The sequence below is a fragment of the Dipodomys ordii genome, unplaced genomic scaffold (assembly GCF_000151885.1).
Source record: "Dipodomys ordii isolate 6190 unplaced genomic scaffold, Dord_2.0 Scaffold152, whole genome shotgun sequence".
In the NCBI taxonomy this organism is placed as follows: Eukaryota; Metazoa; Chordata; class Mammalia; order Rodentia; family Heteromyidae; genus Dipodomys; species Dipodomys ordii.
In genome coordinates, this window is record NW_012267368.1 from 248825 (window position 1) to 264852 (window position 16028).

Below are 16028 nucleotides of genomic sequence, written 5' to 3' on the forward strand. Positions count from 1 at the left end.
AAACCAAGAGAAGGTAAAAGTGTGCAAGAACAAATCTTTTAAGGCTGCTTTTAAGGCTGTGACTGTAGGTATGACCCAATGGTAGAGTGCCAGCCGGGAGCAAGCAAGCCCTGTGAGAGTGTGAGGCCAAGGGTTTAAGTCCTGGTACCAGCAAATAAATCAGTGAATAATAATCTGTATATTATGTTGCTTTTCATATTTTTCACTGTAATTAATTACAGAGTTCTATAATTTCTTGATGAATTTTCCTTTTCCTTCCTCAGTTGGTTAGTGATGTGAATTGTGGAATTGCAGATATATTGTGGGGAAAAATTGTACAGATGTAGATATTATTGTCAAGATATGCATACCATGAAACTGTTCTTCAGTATTATCACGAATCTGTAAAGTTACATGAAACAAGACCATTTTTCCAAACAATGGAGCAAAGAGAAAAAAGTTCAGATACTGAGCAAGAAATAAAAAGTGGCAAACACCATCACTCTAGCTATTCATCTGATTTTGGCACCACAACACAGTCTTCTGGCCAGACCTCTCTTGCCAGTACTTTACGAACAGATTCTAGGGAAACAACTACTAAAAAACAAGTATCAGATAACCAAATGCATCAGCGAGGTAAGTATTATGTAAGAGTCCTTTGGGTATACAAGACATTTAGGAGGACTTACGTAAGACTCATAGAAATGAAACTATTCCATTAGTGGGTTTTTTGGTAAAATACATGGAAGTAGGCTGATTTTTCAGTAGGCTATATTTTGAAAATTTTATGTTAATACTTTTGGATCTCATATTAGGAATTTTTATCTCAAGTCTTGTTTTAATGAGAGGTTTTAATGACATAAGTTCCTATTTATATGAATTCTTGTCTGAGTAGTGTAATCTTATACATCACAGATTTGTTAGCATGCATAGAAATAAGATTGAGAACTGAAATTTCTGGTCTGTTTTTCATAATAGCTCTGTAAAATTTTCTTTTTAATGAAACATAAGGTGTTAAATTGTAGAAATGGGTTTTTACTATTTCTTGGTTACATAATGAATCAGGTATCCATGGTTGGTGCCACCTGGAGGGAAAGTTAGATTTTCTAGTTTTCCTTCATTTCATTTTTATTCTGAATGCATTTCCTCCTGGAAACCCAAACAAACCAAACCTGAAGTCACCTTGGTGATTACAGTTCATTCTTCTTACCTTGGCACATTCAGATCACTGTCTTAAAGAACTGATGGTTGTATTTTGAAGCTTCAAATTCTCCAAAATTTGTAAGAATTCTTACAAGTTCATATGTACTCTTTAGAGATTTTATATACTTATTATTTAGAATGCAATTTTTTTCTTTCAAACTATGTCATATGTTTTCATTTGAACATCACACAAAAATTCCCCAAGGAGGTATTTAGAAGCATACTTGTACTCCTGGTTTTCAGGACTGATAATAAGATATAAGTTCTTAATTATATAATATATATTTTTTATTTTAAATTATTATAAAAGTGATATGCAGAGAGGTTAGAATTACATAAGTCAGGTAAAGAATACATTTCTGTATTCTGTATTCAGTGTTACCCCTTACCTTATTCCTTTCTGTCCACACCCAAAGGTTGTGTAGGTCATTTTCCACATAGTGTGCAGTGAATAAGTATTCTACAGAATGTGCTGCAGAGATTTCTTTTTTTCTGTGCATACTTCATTTACTCTCATGGCTTCCTATTGAGGTGATAATGTCTTCATTCTATGGGTCAAGAAAATGACGTGGAATGGTTTAATTGAATTGTACTGATAATTATGAAGTGGCAAATCAGATTATCAAATCTTCTTACTAGTTGATACACTGTTTTCCTATTTCCCCAAATAAGGAAAAGCAATTCTAGTTGATTTAGAGGAAACATTTTCACATTTAACCAAAGAACAATCCCAATTGTCTGGGCACAGAAGACTTAGATACTGCATTTGATCTAGTGTTTATCTTATACTGCACTAATACTGATGATGCTCATATTTGAATCTGACTTGCCATCCTAGAGTATGATACTGTCATATTCTAGGACAGGGTAGAATAATTCTATATAAACAATTGGGATGCCATCCTTGAGGCTCCAGAATGTTCTCATCTTTTCTTAGAAGGTACCAGGCTATTCTTAATAGAGAGACATTAAATAAAAGCCATTATTTAAATGTTGTCTTTTCAGAGCAAAAATAACTAAAAAATGTTATGAACCCAAGTGTGTTAGATGAATAACTGAGTATTCTTGATGTAGCTATTATTTTGCATCATTATTGTTTTCTTATTACATTTAGTCTATCTCTCATTTTGCACTATTAGTGTTTCTGTTTTAGCTCCTAGGAAACTAAGCCCTAAAGCTGTACCAAACAAAAAGGGCAGCCGAATGCGATTTTGCTCCCAGAATCTCAATAGAGAGCCACTGCGGAAAGATCCTGATCGTGTTACAAAACGCATTCTCTCTGCAAGTCTGCTAAAAATCAGTGCGTTGCAGAAGGAAGTATGTGAACTCCAGGTCAAGATAGCTGAGCTGCTAAAAGAAAATAAGGCTTTGAAAAGGCTTCAGTACAGACAGGAGAAGGCCCTGAATAAGTTTGAAAATGAAAATGAAATTGCTCAACTTATACTTCGTCATAACAATGAGATTACAGTGCTCAAGGAACACTTAAGAAAATCTCAAGAGAAAGAACGGGACACAGAAAAGAAAGCGAAAGACACTGAAGGTGAACTGTTTAGGACAAAGTGTTCTTTACAAAAACTGAAAAAGATCTCAGAAGCCAGACACTTGCCTGAACGAGATGAATTGGCGAAGAAGCTAGTGTCAGCTGAGTTAAAACTAGATGACACCGAGAGAAGAATTAAGGTAAAGACCGTGGCTTCTAATTTTGTTTTTGTGGGCATGTCATGTGCTCTAATTAAATAACATGTTGCAGTTTGGCATTTGGCATTACTATTTTCCTGAGAGAGAAAGTAGGAAAAATTAAAAGTTGCACATATGAGAGCAAGATGCCAAGGAATGTATACACTGATAAGCTACATGTTGACTGATGATTGTTTAATTCCAGATTTTAGGCATTTGGGAATTACTTTACCTGGTTTTTTTCTTCCTCCAAAATTGAAAATGAAGCTGTCACAACCCATAACATTGACTTTTGAGGGCCTGTGTAAGAAACTCCTTGTGAATAATGCTGTGTGTGTGCATGTGATATGCACAAGAACTGGGGCTTGTATTCTGGACCTTTTCCTGTCATTTCTCTTGTTCACTCATGGCTGGTGCTTTACCACTTGAGCTACACCTCCACTTTCATGTTTTTTCTGGTTAATTGGAGATAAGAGTCTAGCAGGTTTTAAATCTTTATTCTCAGATCTCAGCCTCCTGAATAACTAGGATTATAGATGTTAGCATCTGTGCTTTGGTTTTGAAGAGTGTTCCTCCTCCTAAAATAAAAGCTGATAGGAGAGTGGTTAAGACTAGTAACTTGTCTGAGAACAGTACAATTGAAAAATTACTTGTTTCTATAGAGAAAGAAAGGAAAGGAGCCCTATTTCAAGACTTACATTAGGTGATACTTGGTATCAAACATAAGCCTGAGTTTGGTTCTAGTGCTTCAGAACTGATGAGTAGTTTGGAAAGCAAAGTAGCCAAAAATTGTGGGAATAAGGCCTGCTCTAAGACTCGGCCCAAAGCAAGTGCAGAAGTGTAAATAAGTGCTTACTCTGTAGAGTAACTAATCCATGCTCAGGGGCTGTGACTTTATTAAACACACTATATACCAGTGGTCAGAAAAACTGCCTGGTTTATTCTCTGAAATTTTCTATCATTGTCCTTTATTTCAGCACAAAGACAATCATGTTATAGAGGTTCTGCTACTGATCAACTTTTAAGTGCAAAGCCATTTTTTCCATTTTTTAATTTTTTATCATCTTTAAATAATTGTACAAAGAAGTTCCCATTCTACAAAACAGTATGTGAATACAAAGTGTCTGACAGCATTGCCACCCATCGCTCCTAATCCAACCCTTCTCTCACTTTTTAATTGAAAGTAGGTGATTACATAAATTTCACATATTTCACAGTATTGTGAATTAGTGATATTTAGTTAAAAGTCACAAACACATTTGAACCTTCACAAGGTAAATTGTCATTATCATGGTCTATAAAGTTTGTGAATTCTATGAACTTTGACAATACAATTATTTCTTCCATATCAGGTGATATTTACATGTCTTTCCTTTTGCTTAGTGTAAGCTGTTCCCTCATTCCTCCCTCCCCCTTGCTGACTTTGGGTTGCTTAGTTCATTTTCATCTATGTCCACATGCAAAGCCAATATTAGGAATGTTTGTGATCAGCTTTCTGGAGTCTGTTCTGGCCGGGTGATCTGTCTGCCCCGTCATAACTACACACTCTTGATTTTAGGCTCCACAGATAGACCTTAACACTAGGTAAATTTGAGCTACTTACTCTGTGTCCTCTACTTTGCCATATAAATTTTAGAATAAGCTTGTCTATTTATACAAACAACTTCCTGGAATTTTTTTTTTTGTCAGTCGTGGGACTTGAACTCTGGGCTTGGGCACTATCCCTCAGCTCTTCAGCTCAAGGCTAGTGCTCTACCACTTGAGCCACAGCACCACTTTCCTTCCTGGAATTTTTATAGAGATTACCTTAAAACTAGATCATAGAGAATTGACATTTTTATGATGTTAAAGTTCCAGTTCTTCACAGTGTGGTTTTCTAGTTTGTTCCTTCCGTCTTTCTTTTCTTCCTACCTTCCTTTCTCCCCTCCCCCCCCACTTCCTTCCCTTCCCTCCTACCTCCCTCTCCCCTTCTCTTTCTTATTTTTTTAAAGGTGGTATTTGGGCTTGAACTCAAGGTCTCATACTCTTGCTTAGCTTTTAAACTCAGGGTTAGCATTCTACCACTTGAGCCACAGCTCCACTTCTGGCACTTTGTTGGAGATATGAATCTCATTGACTTTCCTGCCTGGCCTGGCTTCCAGTTGTGATTGTCAGATGTCAGCCTCCTAAGTAGATGGATTAAAGGTATGAGCCAACAGTGCTTGGTATGTAGTTCCCCATTTGCTTACATCTTCTTTGATTTCAAAATGATCTCACTTCTTTCTAGGCTAAAGGATTACTTTTAAAAAAAAAAAAGGATTACTTTTAAACTTTTGTTTTCAATTTTTTTACTTCTATTCTAAAATTAGTTTTAAAATTAGTTTTAGACATTTACGCTCAGGTTTTAAGAACACTGGGTTTATATGAAGGCAAGAATATGGAGGGTAGTGAATGTAATCAGAACTTATTATATGCATATGTGAAGGTGGAAGATTGAAGGCCATGAAAGCTATTTTATTTTGAGAATGAATTACCATCTAGCTTCTTAAAATTATTACAGAAAGAGAGGGGGGATAAGATAGTAACAGAGGCCAACAAATGTCATCAAAATCTTTTATATGTGCATATAGAACTATCACAGTGAAACCTCTGTACAATTAGTGTGTGCTGATTTTTTAACATTATTATTATTATTATCTTTAAGTAGTTGTACAAAGAAGTTCCCATTCTACACAACAGTATATGAATACAAAGTATCTGACAACATTGCCACCCATCCCTCCTAACCCTTCCCTTCTCCCACTTTTTTTTTAAGTTGAGATAGGTGATTACATAAATTTCACATATTTCACAGGATTGTGGAATAGTGATATTTAGTTGAAGTCACAAGTGCATTTTAACCTTCACAAGGCAAATTATAATAAGTACTGATTTTTAAAAATGAAGAATATTGGATATTGTACACTTCGTGCCTCAAAATTTTATTTATAGATCTAAGCTTTTTCCTTGCTGCTGTAATTGAAATTGTATTGGAATCAACATAAATGTGCAGTTATGAACCTGCTTCTCCTACATCAGTGATGTCTTGCCCTGCCACACCCTGCTAGTGCCCTCCAGTGGGGAGCTGTGCACCCCAACTCAGGCCAAGTATTCTGGGCTCTTTAGCTTCCCTCTCACTCTTCCTAAGCAAAATCTGGTTGTAACCACTACATGAAATTGTATCCTTCACAAGCTCTGTAATCAATCCAAAATTGGAAATATTTACTATTGAGTTTGTTGTTTTACTGAGAAATTTAGCTTTTGTGTTTTGTGACCTGTGCCATTTTTCAAATTTTATTTCATCCAAATTTTTACTTTTTTTTCTTCTAATTCAGGAGGTCAGAGCCAGTAGCACTGTTTGGTTAAGGGAGAAAGGCAGTTGATGGCAGTGTTTCACTTCAAATGAAAGTCTCGATTATCTCCTTGACTTTCAAGAACATTCTATTAGTTCTTTCTTTAGTTTCCTACTGTGTTTTCTCAGGAAGCTGTGTGCATGTTGGGCTTTGGGGGTCTTTTCACTTGTTTCCCTTGGAGAACATTTTGTTATATTTTAAGAGTTGCTCCTTGTGCTAGAACTTGGGGCAGGCAGTTTTGTTTATGAAATATTGCAGCAAGCCTCCTTCTTCCTGTAAGTTGCATTTCTTTCCTAGGAGGTGTGAGGGAGGTATTCTTCAAAGCTATCTTTCATTACTTGTGTGGTGAAAAACTTTCCTGTCAACACTCACATATAAGAGGTAGGGTACCAACCCATTTTGTTACTTTATGCAAATGACAGGATGCAAAGGATTTTAGTAATTTAGGGTAATGATGCCTTAGAAATGGATGTAGTGTAAAAGACATAAACACCCCTAGCTATGAATGAGACAAGCACCCTGACAGCAATGCCCTTCTTCAGGACTAGCCCATCCTAACTCTGCCTGTGTGACAGGGCTCGCCCAGATCCCAGATGTGTACTGAGGAGAGAGCGCTGCCTGACAAGGTCAGACTTGCTGAGCTCTGTAGGAAGGGCAGGCAGCTGTCAGATTACATGTTTCCTTCCTTTAAAGAGTTGATGTTATACCTTCACTTTGGCTTTTACCCCCAACAAATTTATTACTTTTCCTCATAAAATGGTGCTTCATTTATTTTACCTTTTATTTCTAAAAATTTATTAAGTGATATATATATAACATAAAAGTATATATGTTAATGAGGTATGATCATACATTTCAGTACATGTATATATTGCTTGATATTTAAATGATATTAAACAAATATTTTTTTCAAATATTTTTATGGTGAAAAGTCTGAAAGTCTTCATGTGGTTTGAAATACATAGTATATTATTATTAGCTATGGTTACCCTATTGCATAATAGTACACTTCAACAAGTTTGAGTTCTGTCAAAGGAGTCCCATTTTAATATATTTATTTTAATATTAGTATTTCATGTGTTATTAGCTCAGTATTTAATACTTAAAATCTCAAAATGGGACAACTTAACTGTAAAAACAGTACTAGAGTTTAACTCAGGCTCTTGCACTTGTTAGGCACTTGAGCCATGCACTCAGCCCTTTTCCCTTTTTGCTGTCTATCAGATAGAGTTTTATGGTTTTTGCTCAGACAGCCTGGATGTGATCCTCTACTCACATTACCTATTGAGCTAGGACTATCCATTTATATGGGCTTGTTTACTTTTTTCCTCGGTTGGCATAAAACTATCATCTTTCTGATCTCCACATGCCACGTAGCTGGGATTACAGACATGAGCTGGGGTTTTTTTTAGTTATATAATGCATTGGGGGTTTCAAGATTCATTTATATCCTTAAAGTATATGTCTGAGACAAGCAGAAAAGGTCAGATAAGTTGATGTTAGGTGAAATGAACCCCAAGGTAAGTTTTTTCTTTCTTGAGATTGTTTCTAACATATTTATAAGATGATTTCTTTGTTGCTTTGTATGTCCCTCCCCCACGGTATAACCCTTGCTTTCATTGTATTTGATGTTGGTATAATTTGTGGAGGAGAAGGGAAAAAACAAATTGTTTAAAAAGGGATACAGGTGGACCCATTGCAACAATGAGATGTACAAAGTTTACAACTTTGGCTGGGGGAGGGGGATGGAAAGGGGAAACAAAGGAGGAGGCAACAATGCTTGATAAGAAATGTACTCATTACCTTGTCCATGTAATTGTAACCCCGATGTGTGGTTTTTTCACAATAAAAAAAATTATTGAGAACCCTCCTCATACAAAGATTTTGCTTGTGGGTTAATATGTTTATCACACTAGACATTAAGATTGAGAACATCTGAAAATATTTAACAAATATTTGTTTACAAATAACTCATTAAAAGTTATAAAACCCTTCATGAAAGAAAAATACCTGCATTTTCCAAACCAAAAATAGATCCAGACAGGAATGGCTCATTAATACAGTTGTAACTTTCCTTGGTGCCTGGGTTAATGGAGGACAGTGAGGGCCTGGGATCTACTTCTGTGTCATGTGCTGCAGCCTGTTGTGGTTGATAAACAGGCTAGAAATTGAACCTCACAGATGAATACAGTAGTTTAAAAATAATGGAGTTTTTAAATAGTCTTTTCAGAGAACTGAGTGTTCGTTGCTATTATGTTAACTTGAGTTATATATCTCAACAGTTAAGTTACAAAATGGAATCAAATCACATAAATGAACTTTATGTATTCAGTAACAAGGCAGTGCTTTCATCTCCTTTGAATAAATGTTCTAAGCATGATTTTGTAACATCATGCATTCATCATTTGGAAAATATCAATTAAACTGTGCAAATTTCCCAAATGTTGGTAAGTGTCCCTGTAGCATGTATCACCTGTGATTGGGACTGTATCCTTAGGACAGACAGCACAGTAGTGAAGACAGCAGATAGTGTGCTTCTAAAATAGTTCTCACCCAGACACACCCCAGAGTGTTCTGGAGATATTTACTGTTCCTCCCACTGTTCTTTGGGAACTCCTGTTTTGCTGTAAATTAGAGCTTCATTAGCCCTTGCTGCAATATGCAGCTTCTTTTAGTGACTACACCCCTTGCACCATTTCTGCCTGGGCCTGGTGCTCATCTTAAACAGAGCTTCAGGAAAAGGCTTCATTTCTGTGTGAACCTTGGAACTGACTGGAGCCGTCTTCCTGCTGTAGAGGGAGTGGCAGGTTCATCAGAGCTATGACCAGGTGTGGGTCCTAAAGCAATGAATGATAATTATAAGAATTCATAATCATTGAAAGGAATTACCTTGCAAACTCCAAGCAAAAGATCAAAAATAGAATTTTATAATTACATAATTATTTTTAAAAACTCTAGTAAAATATAGAGTATACATTTAGTACATAAAAGTGTCCAACTGGGCTGGGAAGGTGGCTCAGTGGTAGAGCACTTGCCTTGCATGCATGAGGCCCCGGGTTGGATTCCTCAGTACCACATAAGCAAAAAGAAAAAAAGCCAGAAGTGGTGCTGTGGCTCAAGTGGTAGAGCGCTAGCCTTGAGCTGAAGAGCTGAGGGACAGCGCCCAGACCCCAGAGTTCAGGCCCCACGACCGGACCCAAAAAAAAAAAAAAAAGAAAGAAATTCAAATAACACAGAGGGGCTGGTGATGAAATGTCAGTGTCCCTCCCTATTGTAGACCCCTTCCCAGAAGACCATCACTGTGAGAAATTACCATTACCTGTTCAAGTTAACATCTGTTAGCTAGTGTACTGTGCACATTGCCAGAAACACTGCTTTTTCACCAAAAAGTGTGTTTAGGCACTTTGTGCATAGCATTCTAAAACACTATAAACAAACAAAATCAGTTTTGTGCTTTTTTAAAACCTGCATATTAGCTGGGTGTCAGTGGCTCACATCTGTAATCCTAGCTATTCGGGAAGCTGAGATCTGAGAATCATAGTTTGAAGCCAGTCTGGGCAGAAAAGTCCATGAGACCTTTATCTCCAACTAACTACTTAGAAAAAGCTGGAAATGGCACTACATAGCTCAAGTGGTAGAGTGCTAGCCTCAAGCACAAAGAAGCTTAGTGACAATACCCAGGTCCTGAGTCAAGCCAAAACAACAAAAACAAAAAACAACTAATATTGTGTAAGTACATCACATAATATGATGAGTCTTACCTTTTTTAATGTAGGTAGGGATTTAGGGTCATATAAAAGATTAATGTCCTAAACATGCATATATGTATAAATATGTGTATATGTCTATGTATCTGTATACATAGGTACACACTAGACAGTATATCTGACATAGAAATAATGTTTCTTTCAGTATTTTTGTTTTTCAGTGTGTTGGGCTTGGGTGCTGTCCTTGAGCTTCTGCGCTCAGAGCTAGCACTCTGCCACTTGAGCCACTGCTCCACTTTCAGCTTTTTTGGTAGTTAATCGAAAGCAAAAGTTTTACAGCTTTTCTGCTGGGCCTGGCTTTGAAGTGTGATCCTCAGATCTCAGCCTCATGAGTAGCTAGGATTACAGGTGTGAACCATCAGGGTCTGGCAGAATTAGTGTTTCTTAGAAGAATGAATGGATGGCCAGATTGGTGAAATCGGGGCATTTATGACAGGTTCAAAGATAGGAAGGACAACTTAACTTGATGGACAGATGACAAGAGCAAGATTTAATTGATCTTCCAGACTCAAAATCTGGCCCCAGAGAAGCAAAAAGATATTTAATCAAGTTAAGTACTCACTTTAAAAGAAAAAAGTATTTAATGGGTAGCAATTATTTTCAAGTCTTGGCTTGAAAAAGTATAAAGTTATAAAATATAAAATTTTATATACTAAAATCATATTGCTGCTTCAAAAAGTCAGAGAAGGAAAAACAGTTTATGGAATAGGGTCATGCCCTGGTCCTCAGACATAACAACAACTAATTGTACTGGTTCGATCTCATCTATGGACAGGTTAAAATTTCAGGCAATGTAGTGTCATTTAGCCAACAGGACAACTGGGATGTCATATAGACGGGCATGCAAGAAACAACTAAATAGACATGGAGCCCAGGACATTTTCAAAGGAAAATTTAACTCCATTATTTGATGGAGAAATACATTTGCTTTCATTGTTCTGAGGCAATACAAACCTAATGACTATTACTGAGAAACTAATTTCTAGTCCTTTATAAGGAAGAATTTCCTAGTAACTGAAATTGTCAATGCAGTAAGTACATTTTGAATAATTAAGCTTCCTGCCCCTAGAAGTATTTGTATAGAGGCTGAACCAGCACCTTCTAGGAATACCATGGGAAGCATTCTTATAACGTGTAAGAGATAGAAATAGTGTCCAGGCCTCTCATTTCTATCAGCTCCAAGTTTTCAGAATTGAGTTACAATACTGAGCTGGGATTGCTATGACTGAGGTATATAGACATACTTTAACAAATGTAAAATGTTACTTTGTTAATAAAGAATAAATAACAGTAAGGTCAATTCTTTGAGTTCTTTTCTAAGCATTTGTCATGTTTTCACTTCTGACTCCTGGATTTAATACTTATTTGGATGTTTGCTGTTGTGGCTTTGTTTATCCTACTTATTTATTTCATGTACTAGTTATAAATACACTTATTCTTACATTTCATTATAGTTACTTGTAGTAATTTATGCTTGATGTTACCTCTGATTTTTGTATGTGTTGTCATTAAGTTTTGAAAATGTACTTTGTTAACTTATTAGTTGTACTTTGTGATATTTTTGTATATGCCTACACTATGAATTGATTATATCCATCCACCCTTCTCCCACTCTTCCCCTCCTTTAGGATGCTTTTCAGTCTCTAGTAATCACTCTTCTACTGTCTACTTTCAGGTTAGTAGAGTTTTTGTTGTTGTTGTTGTTACTCTTTCCACATATTAGAAAGAACATGTGATCCTTGCCTTTCTGAATCTGGCTTATTTTTCTTGCCATAATGGACTCCAGTTCTATTCCCTGAAAATGGTAGGACTTCATTCTTCTTTAGGGTTACGTAACACTCCATTGTGTATGTGTACCATAATGCCTTCATCGGCTCATTTGTCCATGGGTAGCTGGGCCGAGTCCCTGTCTCAGCTGTTGTCAGCATTGCCACAGTAAACAGGGGCATACATGTCACTCTTGTAATCTAACTTTATATACAGCCAGGAGTAAGATATGTGGATCATCTGTTCTAATTTTAGTTTTTCAAGGATCTTCTGTATGTTTCTCATAGTGGCTGAGTGCATTTATATTTCATCTCACAGTATCCATGGGGGTTCATTTTTTATTCATATCCTTACCAATATTTGTTACTGGATTTTTTTGTTTATTCATTTTTGTTTTTGATGCTGATATTGGAGTTTTAACTCAGGGCCAGAATGTTCTCCCTTTGCTTATTTTTTTTTACTCAAGACAGTACTTTACCACATGAGCCATAGCCCTATGTCTGGTATTTAGCTTGTTAATTGGAGGTAAGAGTCTAGCAGGATTTTCTGCCCCAGCTGGCTTTGTACTACAATCCTCTTGTGTACCTCACCTCTTGTGTACCTAGGATTATAGGCGCAAGCCACTGGGGCCCGGGTGCTGCTTTTTGATTCTTTGATAATAACCATTTTAAGTGGAATAAGATGATATTTGGGTTTTTTTGGTTGTTGTTGTTTTTGCCAGTCCTAGGTCTTGAACTCAGGGCCTGGGCACTGTCCTTGAGATTCTTTTGCTCAAGGCAAGCACTACCACTTGAGCCACATTGCCACTTCCAGCTTTTTCTGTTTATGTGGTACTGAGGAATCAAACCCAGGGCATCATGCATGGTAGGCAAGCACTCTACCACTAAGTCACATTCCCAGCCCCGATACTTGGTTTTGATTTTCATTTCTTTGGTGCATAATTATAATATTTTTTACATTTGTTAGCCATTTCTATTTCTTCTTCTGAGAATTTGTCTTCTTACTCAGATCACATATCCATTTTTACCTGAACTATTTGGTGTTTACAGTTTTCTGAATTTTAAAAAGTATATTTGGGATTTTAATCATCTGCCAAGATGAGTGGCTTACTGTCTTTGGTAGTCTCTTTACTCTCTTTATTCTTTTTCCTTTCTGTGCAGAAACTTTTGTTTGATGAAATCCCATCTGTCAATATTTTTAAAAGAAGAAGGATTGATTTTCCTCAGAGCTACAGTCTATCAGAGCAGGGAGGGCATAGCAGCTCACCTCTGGAGGTCAGAAAGCAGAGAGAGATTGCTTTACCTGAGCTGGTTTTCTTTTTTCCCCTTTTATTCCATTTAGCTCCTAGTCAATAGGGTGGTGCTACCCACCTTGAGGGGAGATCTCCCCTTTAGTTCATCCTCTCTGGAATGCCCTCGCGGACACACCATGGTGTGTGCTTTATGAATCTCTGGGCACTTCTCAATCCAACCAGGACATTTCACCACTGGCCCCCAATAGGTGTATGTCCATCTCACAAGGCAAAATGCATTCAGTCTCTCCAAGAACCTCCATAAGTTTAGTAACTGACTATTGTGGCATTAATGACTCCCAGCACAATTCCCAACACAGTCCTCTTTGCCATCTGACACTGCATGGACAGACTCCATTGTGTTTCTGATGGCATTCTGAGCTCCTAGACAGCCACCCAGCTAGCTCCATGGACAGGTAGGCTTTCTTTTTCAGCATGATTCTCCAAACTTTTCTCAACACCAGTTTCCAGAGGTTTAAAGACAACAAGGTTTACTCGGAGCAATTGCTTACTTCTTTAATCCCAATATTCTATGTCAGCTTTTTGTCCCTGTGTCAAAATAACCAAATGGAGCACCTTAAAAGGAGGAAGGGTTTATTTGGGCCACAGTTTCACCCATCATGGTAGGAAGGGCAGAACAGAGGCCAGGAAACGAAAAGAGAATGCTTGTACTCCATTTGTTGTCAGTATTTACTTTTGTTTCCTATGCTTTAGCCTCCAACCAAGAAAATCATTCCCATTGCCTATCTGGAAGTGTTTCCCTACTAATTTTCTGAAATTTTTGACTTTCATCTCTTATAATAAGGTTTTGGGTCATTTAGAGTTGATTTCTTTTGGACAGAATGAAAGATACAGGTCAAGTTTCAGTCTTCCACATTTGCATATCCAGTGTTCCTGGCACCATATGTAGATGAGGCTGCCTTTTTCCTCGTGTACATTTTAGCACCTTTGAGACAAATCAGCTGGCTGTAGATGTAGATGCCTGGGCTTTTCTACATTCTCTCTTCTGTCTCACTGGTTTATGGGTTTGTATTCATGTCTACTATCATATTTTTGTTACTATGATTCTAATATGGTTTGAAATCAGAACTAGTGATTGCTCTGGTTTTACTCTTTTTGGTTATAGTTATTTTGGCTATTTGGACTCCTTTATGCTTTCATATGAATTTAATGTTGCCTTCTGCTTCTGTGTAGAATGTCATTGAAATTTCTATGGAGATTACATTCACTCATTAGATCACTTTGAGCATTATGGGCATAGAACAGTAAACCAGTCATTCCAGTCCACATGAATAGGAGACGTATCTTTGTCTTCAGTTTCTTTCATCAACATTTTGCAATTTTCATTATGTCAGCCTTTCACTTCCGTGGTTAAGTGTGTTCCTTGGTAGTGTGTCCATCTGTGTTTCTTGTGAATACTTTTATGATTTCTTTCTTGGCAAAATCATTGGTGTTTGGAATCCCAAACTTTAATTGTACCAAAGCCTACCTCTTCCTTTATTTCTAATAGCTTGTTTGTAAAAATGAATAATCTGATTAGATTTATATAGATTTATAATCATGTATTTTTGATGAATTAATGCTTTCCTCATTATGTAGTGACCATTCTGTTCTTATAGTTTGTCTTTGTTAGATAATACATGCAGTTAGTCCTTCTTGCCTTAGGATTCCATTGTTTTGAATATTATTTTCCAACCTTTCACTGTGTGACCTCACTGGTCAGATAACATATTCTTGAAGGCAACATTTTTTTGTGTGTGTTTTGTTTTTGTCAGTAGTGGGGCTTGAACTTTGAGCCTGAGAGCACTGTCCTTCAGCCCTTTAGCTCACAGCTAGCACTCTACCACTTGAGCCACAGTGCCACTTGCAGTTTGGTGGTGGTTAATTGGAGATAAGAGTCTCAGATATAAGCAAGATGCAGGGCACCAGAATCAAATACAGTGAAAACAGGGATTATACCATGGGGGGAAGAACATACAAAACAAACAAAAAAATCACATGGTACATTATAAATACATTAAAAACAACAGCAATAAAGATAAAACCTCTTGTGTCCCTATCTTGGGATACATTTCACTTAGCATCAGGTTATATGGTCATATGTACATAGCTTTTGACCTTTTCTGCTTGTCGTAGACATATACTAGTTATTGCAAATCAGGGAAACATTATATACTTTCCTAATTTGGAGAAGGGAAAGGAAATAACAAAAAGCTGAAATTAGGATACAGGTTGACCCATTGTAACAATGAGATGTACAAGACACTATGTTGAAAACGAATTTTACAACTTCAAGGTGGGGAGGGAGTAGTTGGGGAGGTGGGGAGGGAAGGGATGGAGGAGGTAACAATGCTCAATAGGAAATATACTCATTAACTTATTCATGTAACTATAACCCCTCTGTACAGTATATTTACAATAAAAATATATATACTAAAAAAAAGCCTCATGGACTTTCCTGTCAGGGCTGGCTTTGAACCACTATCCTCAGATCTCAGCCTCCTGAATAACTAGAATTACAGCTGTGAGCCACTGGCACCCAGGGACTATGTATTTTTGTGTCTTATTTTTAATTCATTGAACCAGTTTGTTTATATACATATCGTTTAAGTCTATTCATTTAATCTATTTATATCCAGATGGCTTATTATATTGGTAACATTTGAACTTCATTGTTCACCTCTTTAGATATATGGATACTGGATCATCTAATAATGTCTCAACAATCATAAGTAAACTCTTCCTTCCTTTTTTCTTTTTTTCTATATCAGTGTGATATTTCAAAAGTGTAATATGTCTCAAGGTCTATTAGACATTCCTCTATATAGTCTAGTTTATTGTTTAGGCTTTCAACTGAGTTTCTTTTTTTATTGTGAAAATACTGTACAGAGGAGTTACAATTACATGGGCAAGATAATGAGTACATTTCTTATCAAGCATTGTAGCCTCCTCCTTTGTTTCCCCTTCCCATCC

At 36.7% G+C, this 16028-nt stretch overlaps 1 protein-coding gene across 1 annotated transcript in view; it reads left to right on the plus strand.

The window, feature by feature from the left end:
- Positions 1-419: 419 nt before the first annotated feature.
- Positions 420-16028, plus strand: part of LOC105997754 (lebercilin-like) — a 27923-nt gene continuing 12314 nt past the window's right edge. The window contains exons 1-2 of the mRNA XM_013032274.1: positions 420-615; positions 2336-2862. Coding sequence (XP_012887728.1) covers positions 420-615; positions 2336-2862 — 723 coding nt within the window. The remainder of the gene's footprint in view (positions 616-2335; positions 2863-16028) is intronic.